The sequence below is a fragment of the Narcine bancroftii genome, chromosome 5, assembly GCF_036971445.1.
Source record: "Narcine bancroftii isolate sNarBan1 chromosome 5, sNarBan1.hap1, whole genome shotgun sequence".
Lineage (NCBI taxonomy): Eukaryota > Metazoa > Chordata > Chondrichthyes > Torpediniformes > Narcinidae > Narcine > Narcine bancroftii.
This window is the reverse complement of record NC_091473.1, coordinates 187,310,223-187,336,939: the sequence shown is the minus strand read 5'-3', so window position 1 is coordinate 187,336,939 and position 26,717 is coordinate 187,310,223. Positions and strand designations below refer to the sequence as shown.

The 26,717-nt window shown below is 48.3% G+C and overlaps 2 protein-coding genes and 1 long non-coding RNA gene across 5 annotated transcripts in view; 1 reads left to right on the top strand and 2 right to left on the bottom strand.

Moving 5' to 3' along the window:
* Positions 1–746: 746 nt before the first annotated feature.
* Positions 747–20,852, bottom strand: LOC138764373 (Golgi phosphoprotein 3-like). The gene is made up of 4 exons (XM_069940222.1): positions 20,564–20,852; positions 7,660–7,791; positions 6,818–6,932; positions 747–3,050 (listed from the first exon to the last, which is right to left on the bottom strand). The coding sequence occupies exons 1-4, from the start codon at positions 20,756–20,758 to the stop codon at positions 2,626–2,628; spliced, it is 867 nt and encodes a 288-aa protein (XP_069796323.1). The 5' UTR covers positions 20,759–20,852; the 3' UTR covers positions 747–2,625.
* LOC138764374 (uncharacterized) lies at positions 14,588–19,156 on the top strand. The gene is made up of 3 exons (XR_011358132.1): positions 14,588–14,671; positions 15,295–15,457; positions 18,689–19,156. It is a non-coding gene; the product is annotated as an uncharacterized lncRNA (long non-coding RNA).
* A 591-nt stretch (positions 20,853–21,443) lies between the features above and the next one.
* Positions 21,444–26,717, bottom strand: part of hormad1 (HORMA domain containing 1) — a 64,391-nt gene continuing 59,117 nt past the window's right edge. For 2 of the 3 annotated variants that reach the window (XM_069940215.1, XM_069940216.1), the window contains one exon: positions 21,444–21,767. In XM_069940215.1, coding sequence (XP_069796316.1) covers positions 21,671–21,767 — 97 coding nt within the window. In that variant the 3' untranslated portion in view covers positions 21,444–21,670. The remainder of the gene's footprint in view (positions 21,768–26,717) is intronic. The other variant, XM_069940218.1, reaches the window with a different exon arrangement.

Sequence of the window (26,717 nt, the reverse complement as noted above, 5' to 3'; positions counted from 1 at the left end):
ATGAGGAGGGACAGCTTCTCACAGAAATGGGGGGTGGGGGGAATCTGTGGAATTTCCTGCCCAAGGAAGCAGTAGAGGCTGCTTCATTAGATGTGCTTAAGCTACAGATACAGTGTTGCAGTGGGGCGATTAAGGGTGATGGGGAATGGGCGGGTAAGTGGAGCGGAGTCCATGGCCAGATTGGCCAGAATCTCACTCAATGGGGAGGGGGGGTGATTTGCAGGCTTGACGGGCAGAATGGTCAAGAGAACCACCGGCACGGGGGTGTGTGCGCACGTGGGTGGGCGTACGAGTGTGCGTGCACACATTTGAGGGTACGTCTGGTTGGGGGTGTGTCTGTGCGCCTGTGTTGGGTGTGGTTATACGTTTGTGTGGCGGCATGCATGTGTGGGTGTGTGTGCATACGTGTCTGTGTGGGCAAGCTTGCATGGGGGTCGTGCGTATGTGGAGGCATGTGTCTAACCCACCTGTCTGTGGGTTGGTGTGGGTGTCTGTGTGGGCACGGGTGTGTGATGGTTTGTGGGCATACACCTATGGGGACTGGGGGTGTGGGTGGGTTTTGAATTTACCCCAGTGCTCTGTGGGTGGGGGGGGGGGTTAGTTGGCACAATGTTGCGGGGTGAACGAACGTGGGTGTAAATGGACCAGCGCAGACTGGAGGGCCTGTTTGCACGCTGTCCATCTCTACAGTGTAATAAACCTTACCAACTCACACTTCAAAATCCCTCGGGTTAAGAAGTTATCACTTTCTTTTCTGTTAAACTAGTTTTAAATTTATTTTACAGCATCGTTGATTACATAGAACTGGAAGAACAAAAAAAACTCTAACGATGTGAACCACCAACCTCACCAAATTACAAACGTTGGACTTGATTCGTGCCTGGAACACAGGAGGCTTCAGAATGGAATTTAATGACTGTCCACTGACCCACTCCCTTGTGGAAGGGCTGGAGATGTAGAGTCCACCCTCTGATGTGACTGTGAAGGGGATTCCTTGCCTGGTCCTCTCCCCCAATCCCCCTCCCCCAATTCCCTTGGATTGATTGGACACCGCGGACAGATACCCCAGCTGTTAGCCTATCGTGGAGGTGGGAGGGGGAAATCCGGAGGAGATAAATGAAAAACGAACCAATCACCAAGAAAACTGAACCCCCTCTTGCCACACACACTAGGTTACAAGGTTTCTACTCTCCCCAAAAACCAGGAGAGGTTGCTCTGGCTGGTCCCTGGTCTGCCCCAGGGCTTTGTGGAGTGGAACCGGTCTCACGCAGACCCGTGCTGGGAAAGGGGGCTGGGGACGAGCCTGGACTGACCAAAGGGAGTGGTAATCAGGGGCAGTTGGAGGGATGGGAGGCACCACTCCCCGTGACGTTTCGCTCCTCGCGTTAGCTGCACGCAAGAGGATGGTGGCCGCTCCCCTCCCCCCTATTATGCTTGGATGGTGATCAGGGAGGTCATGGTCACCTCTGCCCACCACCCCCAACCCAGTGCATAGTAAGGGAATTGCGTCACACCTGCTGAATCCACATATGGAAGAATGATGTCATGGTGATATCATGATGATCCACTGGGAACAAGCCAGAGTCATGACATCACAGTGACATGGTGGGGCTGTGCCATTGCAGTGAGATCATCATGGCCTATCAGAAACAAGGCAAGGCCCTGACATCACAGTGACATCATGGTGACCTATTGGAAAGAAGGCGGGGCTGTGACATTGCAGTGACATCATCATGGCCTATCAGGAACAAGGCAAGGCCCTAACATCACAGTGACCTATCGGAAAGAAGTCAGAGCTGTGCCATCATAGTGACATCATGCTGGCCTATCAGGAACAAGGCAGGACCCTGACATCATGATAACCCATCAGGGACAAGGTGAGGCCTTGACATCTCAGTGACATCATCATGACCCATCAGAAGCAACGGCAGGGTCATGACATCATGATAACCTACTGGGATAAAGGTGTGGCCTTCAGGAGTTTGGGGCTTGAAAATTACTGATTGATGACATCACAATGATGTAATTATGACATTGCAAGGAGACACCAGGGCCTTGACATCAGTGACATGATGATGACCCACTGGGAACAGGGCAAGATCTCAGGTCAAGGGCTGGGGATTGAAAAAAACACCAAGAATCACATCATGATGATGTCACTGCTATCCTAATGACCCAATGAGAACAAAGCAGGGCCATGACATCGCAGTGACCCATCAGGGAACAAGGCAGGGCCTTGACATCAAGGTACAAGATGGGGCTTCCAGGAGGTCAGGGACCGGGGCTTGAAAGTACACTTTGACATAGTGAGGATCCATGGTCACCAATGCTCACGTTGATAACTCTTGCCACAAGCAGTGCTGCCACCTGGAGGCTGGGATGAATGGGTACAGCAATGTGATCAACCATCCAGTGAAAGGACCACTCCCCCCCACCCACCCTATCCAGGCCCAGTTGCTGGTGGGAAGCTTCAGAAGGATTGAGAGGAGGGAGAGTGGGGAACAATGCCAGCCTTTCCCTGGAGCACAGGTCATCTGGTCCACTGAAGGGGAGTGGAGGAGGGTATGAAGGACCTGCAGAGAACACCACTTCTCATCCCGCTGGAAACTAACAGCCGCACTGGCACTACTTGGTGAAGGCGGCCATGACAGCCCAAATCATCTCGCTGGCACTGGACTTGGCGCATTCTGCATCTGGGTTCAGGTCCAGCAGCTCCCGCGAGCGGCTGGTGGCCAGGTCGTACTGCTCGTCGGGCAGCGCAATGAAGGCATTCTCCAAAACGTCCGAGCTGTGGGCCAGGAGAACCAGGGCGAGAAGCCGCTTGTCCATGCGCTGCGGCTCCTTCACCCACTTGTCCAGGAAGGCAGCCTGTAGCTTCTTGATAAGCCGCTGCTTCAGCGTGTCGTTCGTCACCGGGTGGGTGGTCATGTCGAACAGCAGGAAGTTCTGCTTCTCTGTGGTCAGCACCCCTTTCTCCACCAGGCTCTTGGCCAAGCGTTCTCGCACGTTCCGGATCTGGTAGTTCAGCTTGAGGGGGTTCCACGTCTCCCCTGGTCCCCGAGGCAGAAAGAGATGGAACAAGATTAGCAAAGCAGCAAAAGAGAGCAACAGGACAGACCTCAGGGCGCAGGGATGCCATTGCCCGACAAAAATGGACACACAGGTGGAGGTCAGGGTATTAAACAACGCTGGGATGTCCCGTTACAACTAAGACCCGACTGCAGGAGTGGCCAAACAACGGCCCCCAGGCCAACTGTAGCCCATCGCCCATCTTTAAGTGGCAAAGGGTGGATTTTAAAAATAAAATGGAATATGCCCCATTAGAATATAGGCTCTAACATTAACTTGCACTGTATGTGCATTGCACTTCTTAGTTTCAACACTTGATGTCACTGCCATTTTGAACAAACACTAGACCGACCGTTGAAATGTGACACAGCGATGAAAATGCATATCTCAGTTAAACTTTTTTTAAACCTCAGTTGATTAAACACAGTAGAACCGAAAATACAGAAAATAGCAAGGGAGTGCCGAAAATTTTGGACACAGTGGGAAAATGAACACTTTGTCACAGAAGTCGAGGGGAAGTGTGTGTGTTTGACTTGCAAGGAAGAGAGAGCGTGAGAGAGAAAGTGGGTGTGCGCTGGAGGAAAGGAGACATAGGGAAAGATTGGAGGGGGGGGGGGACACTTAACAGAAAATGGAGGTCAACATGAATGCCAGGCAGAATCTGGGATGTTACTCCTCCAACATGCATGTGGTCTCAGATCAGATCTGTGTCTGGGTCAGCTTGGCCAGTGGGGGGGCGCCGAAGGAGACATTGCTGTGCAACTATGAATCCAAATTATTTCTTTCTTCCCCGATGCCTCCCTTGAGCCTCCATGCTGAGGGAAGTCTTGCACACATTCCCGTTTGTCTTACTCGACTGGGAGATCTCAAAATCCATCCCAACCCTGCGTCTGATCCCAGGCAACAGTTTCAGGCTTTTTTTTTTACAAAATGACTCTGGAGCACTGTGGGCAGTTCTGGTCTCCTAACTCGAGATAGCATAATTTTGGCTTTGGAAATGGTGCAGAGGAGGTCCACCAGTTTGATTCCAGAGACAAAGGGGGTTCACCTATGAGGAGAGGTCGGGTTGCTGGGACTGTACTCGCTGGGATTCCAATAGATGAGGGAGAACACATTCAAAATGATGCAAGGAAGTGGATTAGATCGAAAGCAGGCAGGCACTGGGACTAGAGAGCATGGCCTCAGGATTCAGGGAAGCAGATCAATGATGGAGATGAGGAGGAACAACTTCTCCCTGAGAGGAGCGAATCTACGGTTCTCTCTGCCCAAGAGAGCTGTTGAGCAGGGGTGGGCAACCTTTTAATTTAGACATACAGCACGGTAACAGGCCATTTTGGCCCATGAGTCTGCACCACCCAATTAACCTACACCCTCCACCCACCCCCACCCCGCCCCCCCCCCACCCTCCGGGTTGGACTCATGGGCCGAAATGGCCTGTTACCGTGCTGTATGTCTAAATTAGAAGGCTGGTCTCCCGCTGCAGAGGTTGCCTTGGTCTGAAACGTTGGTTACGCCCATTACCCTGGGGGGAGAGAGATCTCACACTTGCATTTCAGAAAAGATCAGATAGAGTCGGTTAGCAGCAAAGAGGTTGGCAAGTGAAGGCAGGCGGTTTAAAATAAAAACAGTCTGGTGGGGGGTGGGGGAAGAGAAATGTGGGACAAGGTTGGCTACCCTTTTCAAGAATCCACCTCCAGCAGGATTTCCTGGTCAGATGATCTATCTCCATGGGGGCAGGGTGGGGTGGGAACTGGACTGGGGTGGGGGGGCGGGGGTGGGGGCTGTGAAACTCTGGTAATACACTATCGTTAGTTTTAGACTGTGCTCTCCAGCTAAGTCAACTCAATACATGTTGCCCTTCACTCAAGGTTAACAGAGCAAGGAGCTTTTCTCTTTGGAGCGAAAGATGAGAGGTGACTTACCAGAAGTCAACAGGATTATGAGAGGCATAGACAGGGTGAACACCCAACACCTTTTTTCCAGTAGCAAACACCAGAGTATATGTGTACATAGTGAAGGGAGGAAAGTTTAGGGAACAAATCAGTGATTTTTTTTTTGGGTGCCTGAAATGCCTTGCCAGGGCTGGTAGAGGAGGCTGGAGTATTTAAAAGACTCTTAAACCCTTTGCAGAGCCGTTGAAAGACAGGAATTAACCATCTTTTAACTGCTTCACTTACTTGTGTAAATGCAATGAAAACAGGATGTGGGGAGGGGGGGGGGGTCATTTTCATCCCATACATTACCCACCAAGGTAGTAGTATCAGAGCCGAACCGGGTCGTTATGTAAAAGGGCGCACTGACCCGGATTTTCTTAGTGCTAATGACCCGACCTGGCTTTATAGACGGGTCGTTCACATGCCAATTATGTGGGATTTCTGTGTAACAGGATCCCATCCATCTTTGAGCTAAGACGTTGAGTTCAGGGGAAGAATACTGAAGGGGTTTCCTGTTGCCTTCTTCAGATGCAGGGTCCGTACTGGGCAGGTAACTCTAGCCATCGATCATCTGCCCAGCATTTTTACTTTGACAGCCATGAATTCCAAATTGTAAAAACCATCCACCATCTGCAATCCGTGGCTTCACGTGACCCTGATTGGGAGGTGAAGCAGGTCCTACCCCCTGCCCGAGGGTGATCTGTAGGTTCTCAGACGGAAGGAGCGCCTGACACCTTCATTTGCTGACCAGTCATGCAGCACCGACACTGGCCCTCCCCCATCACCTCCAGCTTTTTTTCTCTTCTACCCTCCCACCCATAGGTATCTGCTCCTCCCCCTCCCCACCTACATTTTATTCAGGCCCCTCCCTGCCTGCTTTCTGCTCATGCCTCAATGAAGGGCTCAGGCCCAAGACGTCGGCTGCCCTTCCCATAGTTACGCTGCGAGAGCCGTCGGGTCTCTCCAGTGTCTTTGTGCCGTGCACTCCCCAAACTTTCCCCCACTCGCCTTGAACCGACATCCTCTGGCATTGCTACTGTAACCTTGGTGGGGGGGGGGGGGGGGGGGTAGAAAGGCGTCGGCCGTCCACCCTATCTGAGCCCCTCAATAATCTTACAAAGTGAAATTTGTAATGGGCACACCACAAGCTGGTGTGCTCAGATGCCCGGATTAACCTACAACCCCTGCACACTTCTGAAGGGAGGGAGAAAACCAGAGCACCTGGAGGATGTACAAACTCCTCACAGACACAGGATGCAAACCTGGGTGGCTGGTGCTAAAGGAAATGCCTCTGTCGCTCCCAAGAGAAAAGCCCTAGCTATGCCAAAGTGGTGGTTAGTACCACACTGTTACAGTGCCAGCCACCCAGGTTCGAATCCTGTGCCGTCTGCAAGGAGTTTGCATGTTCTCTCCCTGTCTGCGTGAGCTTCCTCCGGGTACTGTGGTTTTTTTCTCACCCTCCTAAACGTACAAATGTAATTGGCCGAAAGGGCCTGTTACTGCGATCCATGCCTAAATTTATAAATTTAAGGATGTGCTGTCCACTCTGGGTAAACCTCCTCTGCACCCTGTTGTGGAGGGGCGAGCAGCCAAAAGGATTGGCCAGATTCTTTAGGTGGATGCCAGTGGAGGAACATCCACTCTGGGAGCAGAAAGAACCAGACGTGGATCAGAGTAGGTCTACGTCCCTCCTGGGAGTCATGGAGCAGAGTAACAGAGGCCAGCCCTCTTGCTCCCAGTGGGGGGCGGGGTACACGCACACTGCCCCAGACCCTCGGACGATCCAGTCCCCTCCCCACCCCACCCCCCCTTACCGGTCAGGAGCTCGATCCAGCTCTGCACCGTCTCCATGGGTTCGGTGGCTTTGATGTGCTTCAAGGCCTCATCCAGAAGGACATCTCCAGTTGGGGCCTCAGACTTGATGAGAACCTGTAACGGGAGGGGAGGGGAGCAGTCACTGACCCAAGCGAGCGAGTCTCTGGGCAAGTTAAGTCAAGTTTATTGACATTCGATTGCTCGGGTACAATTGGATGAAACAGCGTTCTCCGGTCCTCGGTGCAAAACACGCAGACACACACCCAGATCAAACACACAGAAAATATTCATCTATGCAAATAAATATTGCTTCATGAATATGAACGTCTCAGGTGGTTAGTGTGAGCAGTTCCTTTGGTCGTTCAGCATTCTCGCTGCCCGTGGGCAGGCTATGGAAGGTGGTGAATGAACACCACAGCAGCCATTCTCAACCATTTTTTTTGCCCATGACCCCCTTAGGAATTTGCTCAAAGTTTATTGACTCCCCTTCCCTGTGAAGCAGGACGAGTTGGTTTCTTCCATCTTACTCTATGACTGACTACATAAAAATATTTTATGATTTTGATCGGTGCCCGGCAGTGGGTGAGTGTTGAGAACGGTCGTGCTGCAGCACAGAAACGCCATTCAGCCCATCCAGTCTTTGCCAAACCATGACTCTGCCTGGTTCCATTGACCTGTGCCCAGACTGTAGCCCCCCTCCCCCCTCATCCATGTACTCTCAGGGGTGCCCAGGCAGTCTCAGTCCCTCCTCGAGGAGCGGAGAGGGTGTCCACCCAGAGGCTACTTTCTTCCCGTTGCCACCTCTCATTTCCCATCCCTCCCCAAGGCTCAGAGGGCGCACCTTGCGATTCAGCAGGCTCTTCCGGCGCATGGTTGCGGGTTCCAGCTGTATGCGCCCCCGGAGGGCCAGCTCCACCAGAATGCACCCGCGCAGGCCGGCAGAGATGCAGTCATTCCAGAAGGAGGTGTAGCCCTGAGAGAAGAGAGAGAGAGAGATTGGTTGTGCATACAAATTTCAGATTTATTTTCAGAGAATATACACGACATCACATACAACCCCGAGATTTTTTTTTCCTTGGAACAGAGGAAGAATTCCTACTTATTGACACACGTAAACAAACTGAAATATAGAGAGGAAATAAAAACTAAAGAAATGCAAAAGTCCTTAAATGAGTCTCTGAGATTGTCATTGAGGAGTCTGATGGTGGAGGGTAGCATCCGTTCCTGAACCTGGTGGGTGCGAGTCTTGTGGCATGGATACCCCTTTCCTGTCGGCAGCAGCGTGTGCTGGGCGGTGTGGGTCTTTGACGATCGCTGCTGCCCTCCGAGAGTGGGGGGAAGGTTTGGCCTGTGATGTCCTGGGCTGTGCCCGCTACCTTTTTTGCGGGGCTTCATGCTCAGGGGAATTGGTGTTTCTGTACCAGACTCTGATGTAGCCGGGTCGGCGCAATTCTCACCACACCTCAATAAAGATTTGCCAGGGTTTCTGAAGTTGTACCGAACCCCCGCAGGTTCCTGAAGGAAGTCAAGGCGCTGACGTGCTTTCTTCACGATGCCGTTGGGTGTGTTGGGTCCAGGAAAATCATCCGAGATGGTGACTCCCAATAACTTAAATTTGCTCACGCTCTCCACCTCTGATCCCCCTACTGGATCGTCCACCTCTAGTTTTCCCTTTCTGAAGTCTACAATCAGATCCTTGGTTTTGGTGACATTGAGTGTGCACCATTCAGCCAAGTTTTCAACCTCTCTCCTGGATGCCAACTCATCGCCCCTTTTTAAACAACCCACGACAGTGGTATCGTCAGCGAATTTGTAGATGGTGTTGTGGTACCATGCCACGTGGGGGGTGGGGGGGGGGGGAAGCGGAAGAGATGGACCAGTGCTCTATCCTGGGGCAGAAAGATGGACTGGTGGTCTATCCAGGGGGTGGGCGGGAAGAGAGGGGTATGCTGAGTTTCTCCAGCATTGTGTTTTTACATGCTCCCTGTTCTCCACAGCCCCAGTGGATCCAGTTCCCTCCCACCCCCCTGCAACGTGCAGGTTGGTGGGTCAACGGGACACAGCCATTGCCCTTTGTCGTGAAGATGAGGGATGGAATCTGGAGCAGAGAGAAACAGTTTATCAATGGAAAATAGTGAGGCATAAGATTGAGAGTAAAGCTCGGAAGTCTGCAGACACAGTGATTTGAAGTAAAAACACAACACTGGAGTCAGAAACTCAGCAGGTCAAATAGTGCACTCGATAGAGCAAAGGTAAAGATACATAACCAATGTTTCAGGCTTGAACCCTTCATCAAGGTATGAGCAAAATGAAGTCAGGCGCCTGAACAAAATGGTGGTGGGGGAGGGGCAGGGGTGGAGCACAGACTGGAGGTAATAGGTGGATAAGGGAGGGAGGGCACACCAGCAAACGGAAGGGGAGGGGAAGAGATGGCCCTGTGAATGGAGAGGGAAGGGGACTGGGAGCTAGAGGAAAGAAGACAGAGGGATGGGGGAAGAACAGGGAGTGGGCTAGCGGTCACCCGGGAATTCGATGTCTGGCTGGAGCGAGCCCGGACGGAACATTAGGTGTCGCTCCTCTAATTTACAGGTGGTCTTGGTTCGATGGCGCACGATCAGACACGTCGGCACGGGAGTGGGGCACAGACCTGAAGTGACCGGACACTGGGAGCTCCCCACCTCTGACGTGATCGGAGTGAAGGTGCCCACCGAAGCGAACTCCCAGTCTGAGTCCAGTCTCTCTGAAGTAGAGACCACAACGAGAGGAGCGGATTGTCCTGTGAGTTTCAATGAATGAAGCGGTGGTGGGGGGAGGAATTCCATTTGAACCGACCGAATACCGAAAGGACTGGCTAGAGTGGACGTGGGGAGATTTCCTGTGGTGGTGGGCGGGGAAGGGTTTGGGACCTGAGGGCACTGCTTCAGAATACGAAAAGGTTCCTTTAGAGCGGAGAATAGGAGGAATCTTTTCACTCTGAGGCAAATCTGTGGAATCAGTTGCCACGGAGGCCAAGTCATTGGGCCGAATGGCCTCCTTTCACGTCACAAAGAAGATGGAGAAAGAAATGCTTACTATTACCAGGATCTCTACAGATCATGATCACTCCTGTCCACACCTTCGTATCTGCATTATGTTCTTTACAATGCTAGATAAGGTAAGACATTTTATTGCACCTTTCTGCCCTTAAGCAAACACATTTAAAGGAGGCTGCTCTTCACACACTGACTGCAAAACCGAGAAATGAACGTGAAGGAGCTACATGGCCAGAAGGTGACCCAACCCTCCAACATCTTTCTCAATTGTATGGTCCTCAGTTTTAATGTCACCCATAAATGCATCCCTGACAAGCATACTCACTACCCCCCACCTAATCCCGGTGTCCCTCTTACCCATACAAGAAAAAGCTTCCGAGATAGAGGCTCAAAATTTCGACTGTCCGTTTCTCTCCTTGAATCTACTGCCCCCCCCACCAACCAGAGTGTGACAAGGGACGGACAATCCCGGAGATTCGCCATCTCGGTCCAAAGCGGTTGCAGGACTGTGGTTCTGTACTCTCTGTCCTTCTCCAGACAGATCCTGCCAGGTCTGACGTGACTTAACTGAAAGGTTTTGAACCCGACACGACAATAGAGCACGGTCCGGCCCTTCAACCCACTGCGTCTATGTCTAGCATGTAGTATGGCTTTGAAGTTGTGGTTCACGGGCCCTTTTATTGTCACACCATAATACATAAAAATGTAATATACAAGATATACTTCAACTTCCATAAAGCAAACAAGGTCGCTGCGAGCATTGCCCGGTGCCCTAACAATAGGAGAAAGAGAAGCAAAAGAGAGTACCCTCAGAGACAATGAGTGTCCGTGGATTCGCCTCCTGGAGCCCCACAGACCCCTGTTCAACCCGAGCTCCAGATCCGAATCTCCGACACGATCGGGAAGCCTTCAGCGCCTGAGGCTCCTTCTGGCCTTCAGCGCCCTCTCAAAACAACTCCCTCAAGTTCCAACCACAGCACTGGTTCCCCGTGTGCATCTTAACACCTCTGCTCTTCTAATGGAAGCAAGTGTCCATATGCTACCTCTGCAACAGCCTTTGGGTAAACCCTTGAACTTGTACAACCGAGCTCCCTCAGTACTGCACTGAGGTGACGCACGAACATCAGAAATAAGAGCGGGAGTCGGCCATCCGGCCCGTTGAGCCTGCTCCGCCCCTCAATGATGATCGGCACATCTCTACCCACCTGCTTTACCCCTAGTATGAAAATATCTATCCAATCTATTTACTGAAGTCGCCTCCACTGCTTCAACGGGCAGCAAATTCCACAGATTCCCCACCCTCCAGGAAAAGCAGCTCCTCCTCATCTCCATCCTAAATCTACTACCCTGGATCTCGAGGCAATGTCCCCTCATTCTGGTCTCCCCCACAAATGGGAACTTACCGATTTCCATCTTATCTGCGCCTTTCATAATTTTAAATGTTTCTCTCAGATCCCCTCTCATTCTTCCAAATTCCAGCGAGTACAGTCCCAGACAACTCAATCTCTCCTCATAGGCCGACCCTCCCCCCCCCCACCCCATCTCTGGGATCAACCTGGTGAACCTCTTCTGTGCTGCTTCCAAAGCCAGTCCATCCTTCCTCAAGTAAGGAGACTAGAACTGCACTCATTTCTTCAGATGCGGCCTCATCAGGACCTTGTCCAGTTGCAGCAGAATCTCCCTGCTCGTAAACTCAACCCCTCCAGCAATGAAGGCCAAAGTTCTATTTGCCTTCTTGATAGCCTGCTGCACCTGTAAACCAATTGGCCAAGAGGTTTCATCCGCGCCTCTACTTCCTCAGATGCCAGAGAAATTTGAATGCCCTGTGCCTCCTCCCGCTTCCCGCCAAGGGTGTCAGACTTCAGAGAGCATCACTGCATGGGACAGGAACTGCTCTGCCCAAGATCGGAAGGAAGTGCATGGGGGCGGGGCAGGGCTGCGAATACAGCTCAAATGATCGTGCCAAATCTTCCACCCACCCCCCCCAATAATCGACACTTCCTGCTGCCTCGGTCACACAGGTAACATGTCAAAAACAAATCCCGGCCTTGGTCTCGCTCTCCCACAATTTTCCCTTTGTGGGATAAAAAAGATCCCCAATTGTGAGATCACGCAACAACAGATTCAAGGACAGCTTTTTTCCTGCTGTTATCAGGCTCCTGAACGAACCTCATATTAGTCAAATGTTTCCCTTCCTCTACTGTTCTATGTTCAAGTTCACCAGCTGGATTGCATAGAAAACAAACTTTCTACTTGCACCTCAGTACATGACGAGAAACCTGAACATCAATTCTCCCCAGGGTCTTCTCTGAAGACCTCTCCTCGAGCCCCCATGTCGATGCAATCACAAAGAAGGCTTGCCAACGGCTGTACTGCATGACAGCTCGAGGAGTTTTGGGATGTTAACAAAAATGCTTGCAAACTTTTACAGGCGTACCGTGGAGAGCATTCTGACTGGTTACGTCACTGTCTGGTGTGGAGGCGCCAATGCACAAGACAGGAAAAGACTACAGAGGGTTGTGATCTCGGCCAGTGCCATTATGGGCATCAGTCTTCCCTCCATCGAGGACAATGCACTACATCGAGGTCAATGCACCAGAGACACCACCTCACTTTCTCCTCTTTTGCGCTATTTATTTAAAAATGTAATTTATAGCAATATTTGCAAAACAACAAATTTCATGACGTGTTCATGACAATAAAATCGGATTCTGCTGTGCCCCAGCCTTGTTAATCCTCCCAAATCACCTCACACTTATCAGGATTAAAAAGGTGGAGTTCACTGAATAACATGCAAAATGGTGGCACTGGGAGAACAGGGAGCGGAGACACGACGCTGCTCCGTAGGGTTCAACTGCCCAGTCCGAATGCTGACAGCTCTGAATAGGCTTTAAACGGACTGCAAAAGAAGCAGATGGCGTTCTGCTTTAAACCCTACACCCGGTGCCCAAGATGGCAGTGCCTGTGCTCGGCACCAGACCACGAGGGGTTGCACAATCTTGAGGGAGCAGCGGGCTGGCGCAGGGCACCAGAACGTGGGGAGGACACCCCTGTGTGAGAAGGAGAAGCAGAGGAGGCACGACAAGACGGGGACCACTGGGGCAGAGGGGAGCACACAGGCTGGGGGCTACTTGCTCTCTGAGGACTTGCACGGGCTGCTGGAGGCTGGATCATAGGGATCATGGATTTGAGAGGGCGCTGAAGCCAGGAAGAGCTCCCGAAGGTTTCCTCATCGCGTCTGAAGTTCGGAACTGGAGCTTGGGTTGGATCGAACAGGAGTCAGTGCGGCTGCAGAGGCTGTGGGAGTGGCTGGAGGTGAAACCATGGACACTCAACGACTCTGAAGAGACCCTCTTTTGCTTCTCTTTCTCTCTGACTGTATGCTGGGCGACAGTAACGGTGACTCTCTGCCTTGCAGCAGGCAGAAGAGAATGACAAAGACCCTGTGTTTGAATCCAGCACTGTCTTTAAGAGGTTAGGACGCTCCCCCTGTGTCTGCATGGGTGCTCCCTTTCCCTCACTGACATGTCTGCCCACAGTCTCAAGCACCGCTACATCAAGACCACCCGCAAACTGGAGGAGCAACACCTCATCTTCGGCCTGGGCACCCTCCAACCATCGACTTCTCCGATTTCTGTTAAAACCCCCCTCCCCCTCATCTTCATCCTTGGTCTCCTTTCACATAGCCAAGATCAATTCTCATCTCTCCTCTTGTCCAATTAACATCTTTGGTTGATCTGGACTCTGAACCGCGGTCAATAGTTCACGAGGCTGGAGTAAATGCAGGTAACATAGGCTTTTATTAGCAAGGACAGGGAAGCGTTATCCACCTACGAGGCTCGTCCCAATCAGAGCTGAGGACGGTGGACAGGAGCACATGTGCAAGCAAGGGGGCTACTTCCCCCTGGTCAGCCTGTAGTGTCGGTCCTCCATACAGGCCAGCAGCGAGCAACTACATCCTATATACATGCATCCAATACCAGGGATCACCACAGACTCCTCCCCCTCCAATTCTTCCCCCTTTCCCTCCCCGTCTCTATTGAGATGCCTGCCGGCTTTTTTGCTTCTACCTCAGGTCTGAAACGTCAGTAATACATCTTTACCTCCTGTGGACGATGCGAGATTGGCTGAGATCCCCCAGAATTTACTGTGTGTTTCTATTAAATTAATAGTCAATGTAAAAGATAGATAATAAATAATGGAAGGATAAAAGCATTTATTTTTGTCGTCCTTCTGTAATCTAGAGTTAGGTTAGATTGAAAACTATTCTTGAACTTTCAACTAAAGGTAGTAGAGACCAGGGGTCCTTTATGGTATGGGCAGTGCCTCACATAAAGGTCTCCAGTGGACAGGAAGAAATGACGGGTCTGCAGGCTTGGGGTTTTGTCTACCTGAGCAGGGTCGCTGAATAATTCTTTGTGGGTCCTCCCCCCCACCCCTCTGTACATTCATGCTTGCTGGAGGCTAAGCCATGTCATTCCCACGGACTGGGTGCAGCCAAGGCTTGGCGTTTGAGGCAGAGCCGAGGTGGAAACCAGCCTGGCTGGTTTGGCAGGTTGGGAGAGGCAAGGCGTACGAGAGTTCTGGAACTGATGAAGAAATGAGCTGCAAAGGCATGTGCAACTGTAGGAAGGTGGAGCTCCTGTGTCACCGAAGCTGCTCTTTAGTGCCCTGGTGCCCCTGTGCACGCCTTTACAAAGGCCATTTGTGTATTTTGCGTGCAGGGTAATAAAGGGATCTTGAGGCCCTCACGGCTTTTTAAAAAAAAAAGGGTGACAAGGTTGGCGCAACATTATTACAGCGCTGAATCCGGCGTTGACCGTAAGTAGTTTGCATGTTCTCCCCGTGACCTGCATGGGTTTCCTCCGGGCGCTCCAGTGTTCCTCCCACCCACCAAAAAGAACAGAGGTTGGAGGTTAATTGTGTGTGTATGTGGGTTGGGGGGGTGAGCGGGAAACACGACAATATTCAATGGCCGGAAAGGGCCACTTCCATGCTGTATGGTTGAAATTTAAACTCTAATAATCCAGCACCATTAAGACTCCGGTAGATTTTCCTGTTGGACTTTATTAACACCCCAAAGACATTCAAAAAAATTACTTTTTGCATGTCCAGTACTTCTGTATCAACTGGATGGCATCAAGAACAGTTGTTTTATCCCCCCCCATGGCTGTCAAGCCTCCGCGTACCACCCTAACCAATAAACTGCTCGAGGACCAACCCTGGTGCACACTATAAAAACATCACATTTTTTCCATTTTAACGATACAACACGGTAAAAGGCCCCCCACCATGAAACCTGCACCACCTTCCGTAATCACACGTTTTGGTGGGCTGGGGAACCAGAGCACCCAGGGAAAATGCACAAATTCCATGTTCGACAAGGCACCCAAAAGCCAGCTGAACCAGTTCTTTTGTAAAATGCGGATTCTACCCACACGCAGGGCTGAGTGAGAAGGCACAATTTGCCCGGGATCCCACGGCTGTCGGTGGAATCACAGACAGCAACAAAGAAGCGAACAGGATCATCTCGTTGAGTGGTGCCAGTGAGACTAGGGGATTAGTCGTGGACTTCAGGAAGGGAAAGCCAAGAACCCTCATCGAGGGGTAAGAAACTTCAAGATTCCTGGGCGTCCGCATCTCTGAAAACCCATCCTGGGGCCATTATGTCATTAGGATTTTGCGGAGATTCGGTACGTCACCAAATTTCTTACAGTGTACCGTGGAGAACATTCTGACTGGTTGGTATGGAGGTGCCATTGCACAGGACAGGAACAAGCTAGAGAGTTGTGAACTCAGACAGCACCTTCACGGGCACCAGACCTCACTCCATTTAGGACATCCTCAAGAGGCGATGACTCAAGAAAGCAGCCTCTAATTCCTCAAGGACCCCTCACCACCCAGGCCAAGCCCTCTTCTCACTGCTACCATCAGGAAGGAGGTGCAGGAGCCCGAAGACGAACACTCAAAGGTACAGAAACAGCTCCTTCCCCTCCACCATCAGATTCCCGAATGGACAATGAACCCCAGACACGGCCTTGCTCTTTTTAGCACTAATTTTTTTTTAAAGAAACTAGTCATTTTTGCACCTCTAATGCACAATACTGCGGCCACAGAACAACAATTTTCGTGACAGGTGTGGGATGAATTTTTTTTTTTTTAAAAGTGCAGCCTGGGACAAGGGCCAGAGAGTTGCCAAGACAACAGAGGAATTACATGTTCATCAGCTCAGGCAGGTAGGTGAAGTAGGATGCGTTTATTGAAAGAGCAAGCAGAAAAAAAGAAAATATTTCCCCCAGACCCTTCACATCAGAGTCGCATGGTGCAGAAACAGGCCACACCGCGCAAATCCACTCACTCAGCCATTCTCAACGGGGGCCACAGACTGAAATTATAAAATATATATTCTTGTCCCTGCACAACACAGAACATCTAGGAGCAGTTGCCGCTGCAAAGTAGGAAAGGCCAGCAGCCCGTTCTACACAGCAAGATCCCAACATGGGATCGGCTTTCCCCCGTTTTCCCATGACAATCAAGGATTGGGGAAATTTCCCGCAGCTCTTCTTCAAGTGGAGGCCGGGGTTCTGAAGAAAGGCTGCCATGGGCCTGGGGAGAGCTGGGATTCGAAATGCAGCACTGCTCCACAGGGAGGCGGGCACCCCAACAGTTCCGCACTGGCTTTAAAACGGCTGGTTAGAGGTGCAGGCGGAGTTTTAATTTTAATCCTGCAGGCACAAGGGGGCTGTGCCCAAGAGGGTGGTACCCATTCTGAAACCACCAGGGTTTCAGACTCTCAAGTAGCAGCGGACTAGTGTAGGGCTCCAGGAGGACCCCATTGAGTAGGAGGAGTGCGGGAGACAAGCGAAGATGACAAAGGCAGCGAGGGGGGCGACGATCAGCGGCTGAAGGACCCACACAGCCTGTGGGGACCAAGTATCGAGAAGGGGTTGAAGGCAAGAAGGGCTCCTGAAGGCTTCCTGATCAAATTTTGGAAGTTTGGACCAGGAGCTCGGGTCGCTGATAACGTAAACAGGAATCGGTGCGGCTGCAGGATGTGAATCCATTGACCTTCAGTGTCTCTGAAGCGACTCTCTTTCTCCTATTGGACAGTGCTCGTGATTTCTCTGTTTGCCCTATGGGAGGCAAAGTATATGGTGTACGTTACATTTTTATGTCTTATTATGCAACAATAAAAGGAACCTTTAAACACAGCCTTCAGCTGGGGCACATGGTTCAATGGTTCTGATCTTGGAGAGGGAAGTGGAAAGTGAAATGCTGCTATTTGGGGATCAAAATGCACAGAGTGACCAGCTATGAAGATCTTTTTGTAGTCAGGATCTAAATTTATTGTCATGAACGTGTCACAGAATTCAGTGTTTTGCAGTACCATTTCAGTGGAAACATTGCCATACATTTAAAAATAAATAAACCACTAAATGAGGTGGTGTCTGTGGTTCATTGACCATGCAGAAATCTGACGGTGGAGGGAAAGAAGCACTGTTTGTCTTCAGGCTCCTATTTCTCTTCACTGATGGTAGCAGTGTGAAGAGGGCATGGCCTAGGTGGTGGGGGTCCTTAAGGCTGCTTTAAGACACCGCCTCGAGGGAGCAAAGACTGGTGCCCATGATGGTGCTGGCCGAGTTCACAACTCTGCATGTTGGCGTCTCCATACCAGCGATGCAACCCACAGAACGCTCTCCATGGGACACCTGGAGAAATTTGCCGGATTCTTAGGTGGCATACCTAACTCAAACTCCTGACCAGATGCCCCCGTGGCCCACCGAGTTTGCTGAACGTCAAGCCCCTACAGTCAGCGCCTCCCCTCAGACCGGCCAGAGGCTACATATAGCAGATGATTAACTGAGGCCACTGTCTGAAGGTGGTCCTCAAAATCATTAAGGATCTCATCCACCCTGCGCGCATCATCTCCCAGCTGTTCCCGTCAGGGAAGAGATATGGGAGGATCAGAGCCAGCACCCACCAGGCCGAGGAACAGCTTCTTCCCACAGAATGTGGAACAACCAAAGGAACCATTTACACTGACCATCTGAGACTCTCATATTCACAAAACAATATTTATTTATTTGAATGGTTGTCCTGGTTGTGTGCCTGCATGTTTTGCACTGAGGATCAGAGAATGCTGTTTCATTGGGTTGTACTTATGCAACTGGATGACAGTAAACTGGAGTTGGACATGGAAAACCACCAAATTCCACATGCACAGAGTGGCGCTCGGGATCGAACCCAGGTCACCGACGCTGAGAGGCAGTGTCTGTACCCACTGCACCACAGTTCCAGCCTATCCTCAGTCTAACCAGAGCCCAACATTTCCTCAGAGGATTCCACGTTAAAGGAATCTAGTGCAAGCCTAGATTATGGCCTGTGTGACCACCAGTGTGAGCAAATGAAGCTCATTCTCTCTCTCTCTGAGTAATGAACCTATAGACACGACCACAATTTCTCTTTTTTGCACTAATTTTAAAAAAATATTGTATTTATGGAAACAATTTATAGCAACTTTGCACTTGCACAGGACGGGGGCATACTTCTCTTAGCGCAATGCCTTTACAGCAACAGTCATCTGGACCGGACCTGTGCTGTGCTGTCTGTAAGGAGTTTGTACGTTCTGTGTGGGTTTCCTCCAGGGGCTCCGGTTTCCTCCCACCGTTCAAAACTATACCGGGGATTGTAAGTTAACAGGGCAGCAGGGCCAAAATGGCCTGTTACCGAGCCGCATGTCTACATTTTTAAAAAATAATTTTTAAAAAATTACTGTTGCTGCAAGACAAAAAATTTCCTGTCACATGTTCATGACAATAAACCTGATTCTGTTCACAGAGGATCAACACGCCCAGAGTAAACATCAAGCCATCTGTGGGCCAGCAGCAAACAAGGAGTGCACCCTTGTCTCGTGTTTTCCTGATTTCAGGAGTGAGTCAGAACATGGCCCAGTCCTCGTCGAGGGGCTCAGCAGTGGAGACAGCCATGAACTTCAAACTCCTGGCTGTCGACATCTCCGAGGATCCTTGCTGGAGCCTCCATGTCAGCTCCATCACCGAAAAGGCTCGCCAGCGGCTATACTTTGTGAGGTGTTTGAGGAGGTTCGGTACGTCGCCGAAGACCCGAGAACTTTTACAGGTGTACCGTGGAAAGACTTCTGGCTGGGTGCAGAAGGAATAATGAACCAAAGACTTATTTTGACTTTTTCTTGCACCATTTTTGTACGGTGGCTTATATAAACTGGGATGCTGCCACAAAACAACGAATTTCGTGACATGTTCACGACAATAAATTCAGATTCTGACTTGCCCACCGTGAGTGGATCCACAGAAGTTGGGGCCCATTGAGTTTGCTGTTCCATTCTAATTATGAGCTGATCCTCCCTCCCACTCAGCACCACTCCCCAACTTTCTCCCCATAACCCTTATCAAATACCTGTCAACCTCTGCCTTAAATACACCCAATGACCTCGCTCCCACAGCTGCTTGTGGCAACAAGTTCCACAGACTCATGACCCTCGGACTAAAGAATTTTTTCTGCATCTCTGTTTTAAATTGCTGCTCTTTTACACTGAATGTATGCACTCATGACACGATCCAATTGTGTTATAACCGCACGCTTTAGGAACAAGAGATCCAACAGTAATTCAGCCAGCAGACAGACCACTGTGATCCCAGGGGTCACAGGCCAGTGTCTTGGTCTACAAGATGTAAACTAATTATACACTACCAAATGGGAGGCTGGGGATGCAGATGACTGCAAATGACTGCCTTGCGGCTTGGTTCCCATGGCCCAGCTGCCAGGTCTTATCCAGGGTGTTCCAGTAGCCCACACTTGCCTTGATCTGCAGGGGGACCCAGTGATCCGTTGCTGTCCAAGGGAGATCCAGTTGCCCACCCATGGCCCAGTCGGGATGAACCAAAAGATATAGGAGCAGAAGCCCATAGAGTCTGCCCCACCATTCTAATCTATCCTCCCTCTCAGCCCCACTCCCCGACTTTCCCCCCGTAACCCTCAGTGCCCTGACTAATCAAATGCCTGTCAATCTCTGCCTTAAATACATCCAACGACCTCGCATCCACAGCTGCAAGTTCCACAGACGCCTGACCCTCTACGTAAAGACATTTTTTTCCCACATCTGTTTTAAACTTACATCCTTTTATCTTGAAGTTGTGCCCTCTTGTTCTAGACTCCCCGTCCATGGGAAAGAACTTTGCCACATCTACTCTGTCCAGGCCTTTCAGCATTCCAAAGGCCTTAACGAGGTCCCCTCTCATCCTTCTGTACTCCAACGAATACAGTCCAAGAGCCAACCATCATTCATATTCCAACCCTTCCATTCCTGGTGTCATTCTAGTAAATCTTCTCTGAACCCTCTCCCCACACCAGCACATCTTTTCACAAATAAGGCACCCAAAACTGTACACAGTCTCCACATGAGGGCTTATCAGTAATCAAGGACCCATTTGCCCACCCTTACCCCCAGGAGATCCAGTTGCCCCAGAGAGGGATCCCCAGTTGCTTCGGGAGAATTTAGTTCCCAGGGAGGGATCCATCTGCCCCAATGATAGATCCAGTTGCTTCAGGGGAATCCCGTTCCCCAAAGAGGAATTCATCTGTATCAGTTCGGGGGATCCATCTCCCCCAGGAGTTTGGGGGATTCAGTTGCCCCAGCCCTTCCCCGGACGCCCCAGGACCCCGGCGACGCCTCACCTCCCGGTCCTTGATGCCGAGCAGCAGCACCTCCTCCATCAGGGTGAGCCGGAGCTCCTTCGAGTCGGCCCGCTCCTCCTCGTCCTCCTCCGGCCGCTCGGCCTGCTCCCCGTCCTCGGCTTCCAGCACGTCCCGCCAACGCTCGGCCTCCCGGGACGCCTCGGCCCGCCGGGACCTGCGGGTCAGCACGGACATGGCCTCCAGGCCCCCGAATCCTCCACCGCCGACCGACCCTGCACCGCTTACCTCCTTCCCGTCACTGCTACCAACGCGACTGGCAACAACCCCAACCAATCGACGTCGGGCAGCGCCCACTGCTGTCCAATCGAATCACACGGCGAGAGGGGGGTAGGCGGGACCATGCCGCACGCCTCCCGTATCTAGGTGAGGTTGGATGGCGTAACCGACCAATCAGCTAACCCCGGGCACGGGGCGCTGCCGCAAGGGCTGTGACAGACACACCGAGCTACCAATCGGAGCCAAGCACCCCTCCGTCAAACGTCGGTTTCCGTGAGGCGAGCGAGCTGCCTTGATCGACAGGGGCTAGGAACCAATCCCCAGCCTGACCATTGGTCAATGCCGCCAATCCCGATCGCCCTGCATTACCGTGTTCGCCCATCGTTTCGGCAACCAGGACAAGGGGCGGAGCACAGGCCAGAACACGTCACCAAAAACACCACCGTTTGGCTCCGTCGGGTCCAAGTTCCGGGGAATGCACTTGAATATATTTATTTTATCTATACATGTGGCGTTGCAAGCTGACAAGCATGTTTAGCAAACAATTAAAATTGCAAAATTAAAACACGTGAGTCCGCAGACACTGGAATTTAAGTTAAAAACACAATCAGCGTTTATTTTCATGAACATTTCATGAAATTTGTTGTTTTGCAGCATCACAGTCCAAATATTTTTCTAAAAAAACACCTTACAAAATAAATATAGTGCAGGAAAAAGTCAGAGCAAGACAGGGTCTTTGGTCCATTGCTCATCCAAGAATCTGATGGCAGATTGTCTGATGTGCCGCTGGGTGCTCGTCTTTAGGCTCCTGCACCTCCTCCCTGAGTGGCCTGGGTGGTGGGGGTCCTTGAGGAAATAGAGGGTGCTGTCTTAAGGCATCCTCAATGGAGTGATGACTGGTGCCTGTGATCTCTCTGGAGCTCTTCTCGCAATTTCTCCATCCCCTGTTCCCAGTCCAGATGGCCACCTAGATAGGAATAATAATAACAAAGGTAGGATGGAGATTAGGGTAAAAGGTAGAAAAGAGAATATATGTGAGGGTCATTCTCTGAAATGCATATATTTTAATGCAAGAAGCATAGTGAACAAGGTAGATGAGTTTAGAACATGGACAGATACTTGGCGTCATGATATTGTGGCAATTAGTGAGACCTGGCTACAGGAGGGGCAGGACTGGCAACTTAATATTCCAGGATATATTTGTTTTAGATGTGATAGATCAGGGGGTAAAAAAAAGGGGGAGGAATTGCTCTGCTTGTTAAGGAGGACATTACTGCCGTGAGGTGGCAGGATGGTCTGGAGGGATCGTCCAGTGAGGCTGTTTGGGTGGAATTGAGGGGTGAAGGAGGCATGAGGGTGCTAATAGGGGTGTATTACAGACCACCAAATGGGCCAAGAAGATTAGAGGAACAAATTTGTAGGGAGATAACGTATATGTGTGAGAATCATAAGGTAGTGATCATGGGAGATTTTAACTTCCCTCACATTGATTGGGATACCCATACAGTTAGAGGGCTGGATGGGCTAGAGTTTGTTAAATGTGTTCAAGATTGTTTTCTAAATCAATTAGTAGAGGAACCGACTCGAGACGTTGTAATACTGGATCTCCTGTTAGGGAACGAGCTAGGTCTGGAATCGGACATAAATGTTGGAGAACAAATTGGATCTAGTGATCATAACTCTGTTAGTTTTAGGGAAGAGCAAGGAGGGGCTTAAAGTTGAGGTTCTGGATTGGAGAAGAGCAAATTTTGAAGGAATAAGAAGGGATTTGGGGACAGGATATTTTCAGGTAAGGATGTAAATGAAAGGAGGAGTCATGTGATGGAGTAGTGGCTGGTTGGGGAACTCCAGCCCTCTCCGGAAAAGTTTAAAAAAAACAGAGAAAACGGAAAGACACAAACACGAAAATTAAAATAAAGTGAAAGTAAAGGTGGGAAGAAAATGGCAACGAAGAAAGAAAAGTCGAAAGCAACGGGAAGAAGAGAAGAAGAAAAGACATCGGAAGAAGAAGGTGAAGGCCTTACCTGTCCGAGGAGGCCAGCTGTGGAGAGAGAAGCCCGCTCCCTCAGGTCATTCGAAGTCCCGAGCTCGGGACTACAAAAATGGCTCGCGGAGCCAAGCAAAAGTGCGCAAGACAAAAAAACACTGACGGGAGGGGGGACCAGCTGAAGAGTAGATCTCCACAGCTGAGAATGACAGCCACAACACAACAACAAGAGGAGAACATAGAAAATAACGAGAACAAGAAAGAAGAGAGTAAAAAGAAATCAAAGAAACAGCAGATGACCAACCCAGAGGAAGAAGAAGAAGAAGAAGAAGACAGAGAAATGGAAGAAGAGAAAGGCAAGACAATGGATATATTTTTTTAAAGAATATATGGAATCAGTAAAAGAATGGCAATCACAAGAATTTAGTGAAATAAAAAGGAGAATAAAAAGTACAGAAGAAAAATGAATAGATTTGAGATGGTCATGTCAGATATAGGAAAAAGAGTGGACAAGGTGGAAGAACGAGAAACAGTCATAGAAATGGAAGTAGAGGACTTTAAAAATAAATTAGAAGAATCTAATAAAAAAGTTAAAGAGACACAAGAGCTGTTAGCTCAGAAGATAGATATAATGGAAAATTATAATAGAAGAAATAATATAAAGATAGTGGGCCTTAAGGAAGATGAAGAAGGGAAGAATATGAGAGAATTTATAAAAGATTGGATCCCCAGGGTCCTAGGAAGACCAGAATTACAGGAAGAAATGGAAATAGAAAGGGCACACAGAACATTAGCCCCTAAACCACAGCCACAACAAAAACCAAGATCCATTTTAGTAAAATTCCTAAGATATACAACAAGAGAAAATATATTGGAGAAAGCAATGAAGAAAATAAGAGAAGACAAAAAGCCCCTGGAATATAAAGGTCAAAAAAAAATTTTCCATCCAGTCATAAGTTTTGAACTCCTGAAGAAGAGGAAATAGTTCAATACAGCAAAAATGATCTTATGGAAAAAAGGATATAAATTTATGTTAAAGTACCCAGCAGTACTTAAAATAGTTATTCCAGGGCAGCAAAACAGACTATTCTCGGATCCGGAGGAAGCACGAAAATTTGCAGAACAACTACAAAACAGACAGAGAGATGAAAACATGTAACGAGAGCAAAAATGACCACGAACTATATGTATGTGTGTATGTATATATGTGTGTACATGTGTATGTGTATTTAAAAGAAAATATATAGAGTATAGATAAGAATTAATAAGGGAAAGAAAGGGAAGAGAGGAAATAAGGAGGGAATTAAGAGAGTGACCTTTGTTGTACATGAAAATTAAAATCTTTTCTGGGGTGGGGAGGAGATACGGTCACTGTGAAATCAGTTGACGCTTGCGAGTGAATTCAAAATCCAAATGGAGAGGGGAGATGTGGTTGCCTGACAAGGGATAAAGGGCAACTCAGGAAGGGGAGGGGATAGTGGGGTTAAAGAAATTTTAGATAGGAGAATAAGGGGAATGTTTGATGTTTTAGAAATGTTGTCTTATAAAGTGTTCAAAAAAAGAAAGCAGAAACGGATAAGAAGGAAAGGTGATGATGAGGAAACGGAAAGGAAAGACAAACAAAGTATGAAATGGATATGTTGAACTATATGACTTTAAATATTAACGGAATACATAACCAAATCTAAATTTACTGAAAAAAGAAAAAATTGATATAGCATTCGTGTAAGAAACATACTTAACTGAAGTGGAAATTAAAGAGAGATTGGCTAAGACATGTAACAGCAGCGTCATATAATTCAAAAGCTAGAGGAGTAGCTATATTAATCAGTAAAAATGTACCAATTAAAATAGAACAGGAAATAATAGATCCAGCAGGGAGATATGTAATGATAAAATGTCAGATATATTCGGAGTTTTGGAATTTACTCAATGTATATACACCTAACGTAGAAGATCAAAAATTTATGCAAGATATTTTTTTGAAGATAGCAGACACGCAAGGGAACATACTAATAGGAGGGGATTTCAACCTTGATTTGGATTCAAACATGGATAAAACTGGGAAAAAAATTAACAGAAAGAACAAAGTAACCAAATTTATAATTAAATCGATGCAAGAAATGTAACTTTTGGATATATGGAGGAAACAACACCCAAAGGAAAAGGAATATTCATATTATTCGGGTAGACATAAAACATACTCAAGAATAGACCTATTCCTGTTATCAGCTCACATACAAGACAGAGTTAGAAAAACAGAATATAAAGCTAGAATATTATCGGGCCACTCACCCCTGATATTGACAATAGACTTAGAGGACATCCCTCCAAGAATGTATAGATGGAGATTAAACTCCATGCTACTTAAAAGGCAGGATTTTAGAGAATTAATTGAACGAGAGATTAAAATGTATTTTGAAATAAATACGGAATCAGTGAAAGATAAGTTTATATTATAGGACGCAATGAAAGCGTTCATCAGAGGGCAAATAATAAGTTATGTAACCAAGATGAAAAAGGACTACAATTAGGAAACAGAGCAGTTGGAAAGGGAAATAGCAAATATAGAAAAAGAATTAGCAATGAAGGAAGACACAACTAAAAGAAGAGAATTGGCAGATAAAAAAATAAAATATGAAACACTACAAACATATAAGGTGGAGAAGAAAATAATGAAGACAAAACAGAAATATTATGAACTAGGAGAAAAAACACACAAAATTCTAGCGTGGCAGCTTAAGACAGAACAAACTAAGAGAATGGTATTGGCATCAAGGAAAAAAGACAAACAAATCACATATAATCCAACGGAGATTAATGAAAACTTCAGAGAATTCTACGAACAATTATACCAAACTGAAAACGAAGGGAAAGAAGACAGAATAGATGAATTTTTAACTAATATTGAACTACCGAAATTACAAACAGAGGAACAAAATAAATTAACAGAACTATTTGAAATAGTAGAAATACAAGAGATAATAAAAAAACTACCAAGTAATAAAACACCAGGAGAGGATGGATTCCCAATTGCATTCTATAAAACATTTAAAGATTTATTAATTCCTCCCCTCCTGGAAGTAATCAACCAGATTGATAAAGCACAAAGCTTACCAGATTCATGCAAAACAGCAATAATCACAGTAATACCAAAGACAGGGAAAGATCCACTCGCACCAGCGTCATATAGACCAATATCTTTACTTAACACAGATTATAAGATAATAGCTAAACTATTAGCAAACAGATCAGCAGATTATGTACCTAAAATGGTAAATCTAGACCAAACTGTATTTATTAAAAAAAGATGAACAACAGACAATATTTGTAAATCTATTAACTTAAATCATGCAGTAGAAGGAAATAAAGCTCCAACAGTAGCGGTGGCTTTAGACACAGAGAAGGCCTTTGACAGAGTAGAATGGAATTATTTATTCAAAGTACTACAAAAATTCAGCTTACCAGAGAAATGTATTAATTGGATTAAAGCATTATATAAGGCGCCATTGGCGAAAGTGACAGTAAATGCATATATATCAAAACAATTTAACTTAAGCAGATCAACAAGGCAGGGATGCCCACTATCGCCCTTATTGTTCGCGTTAGCCATAGAACCACTAGCAGAACTGATAAGAACAGAAAATAAAATAAAAGGGATAAAAATAGAAGACAAGGAATATAAAATCAGTTTATTTGCAGATGACGTTATAGTATACTTAACAGAACCAGAAATATCAATAAAAGAATTACATAAGAAATTGAAGGAATATGGAGAAGTGTCGGGATACAAGATTAACGCAAATAAAAGTGAAGCAATGCCAATGAATAATGCGGATTTCTCAAAATTTAAGAAAGAATCACCATTCAGATGGCAAATGCAAGCAATGCGATACCTAGGTATACAAATAAATAAAAACCTCGGCCATC

Excerpts from the sequence above, each read along its gene's own strand:
- LOC138764373 (XM_069940222.1), bottom strand. The coding sequence starts at position 20,758 with ATGTCCGTGCTGACCCGCAGGTCCCGGCGGGCCGAGGCGTCCCGGGAG. Across the intron at positions 7,792-20,563 it reads TCGGCATCAAGGACCGGGAG|GGCTACACCTCCTTCTGGAA; the intron begins GTGAGGCGTCGC and ends CTCTTCTCTCAG. Across the intron at positions 3,051-6,817 it reads CTGGATCGAGCTCCTGACCG|GGGAGACGTGGAACCCCCTC; the intron begins GTAAGGGGGGGT and ends CTCGGGGACCAG.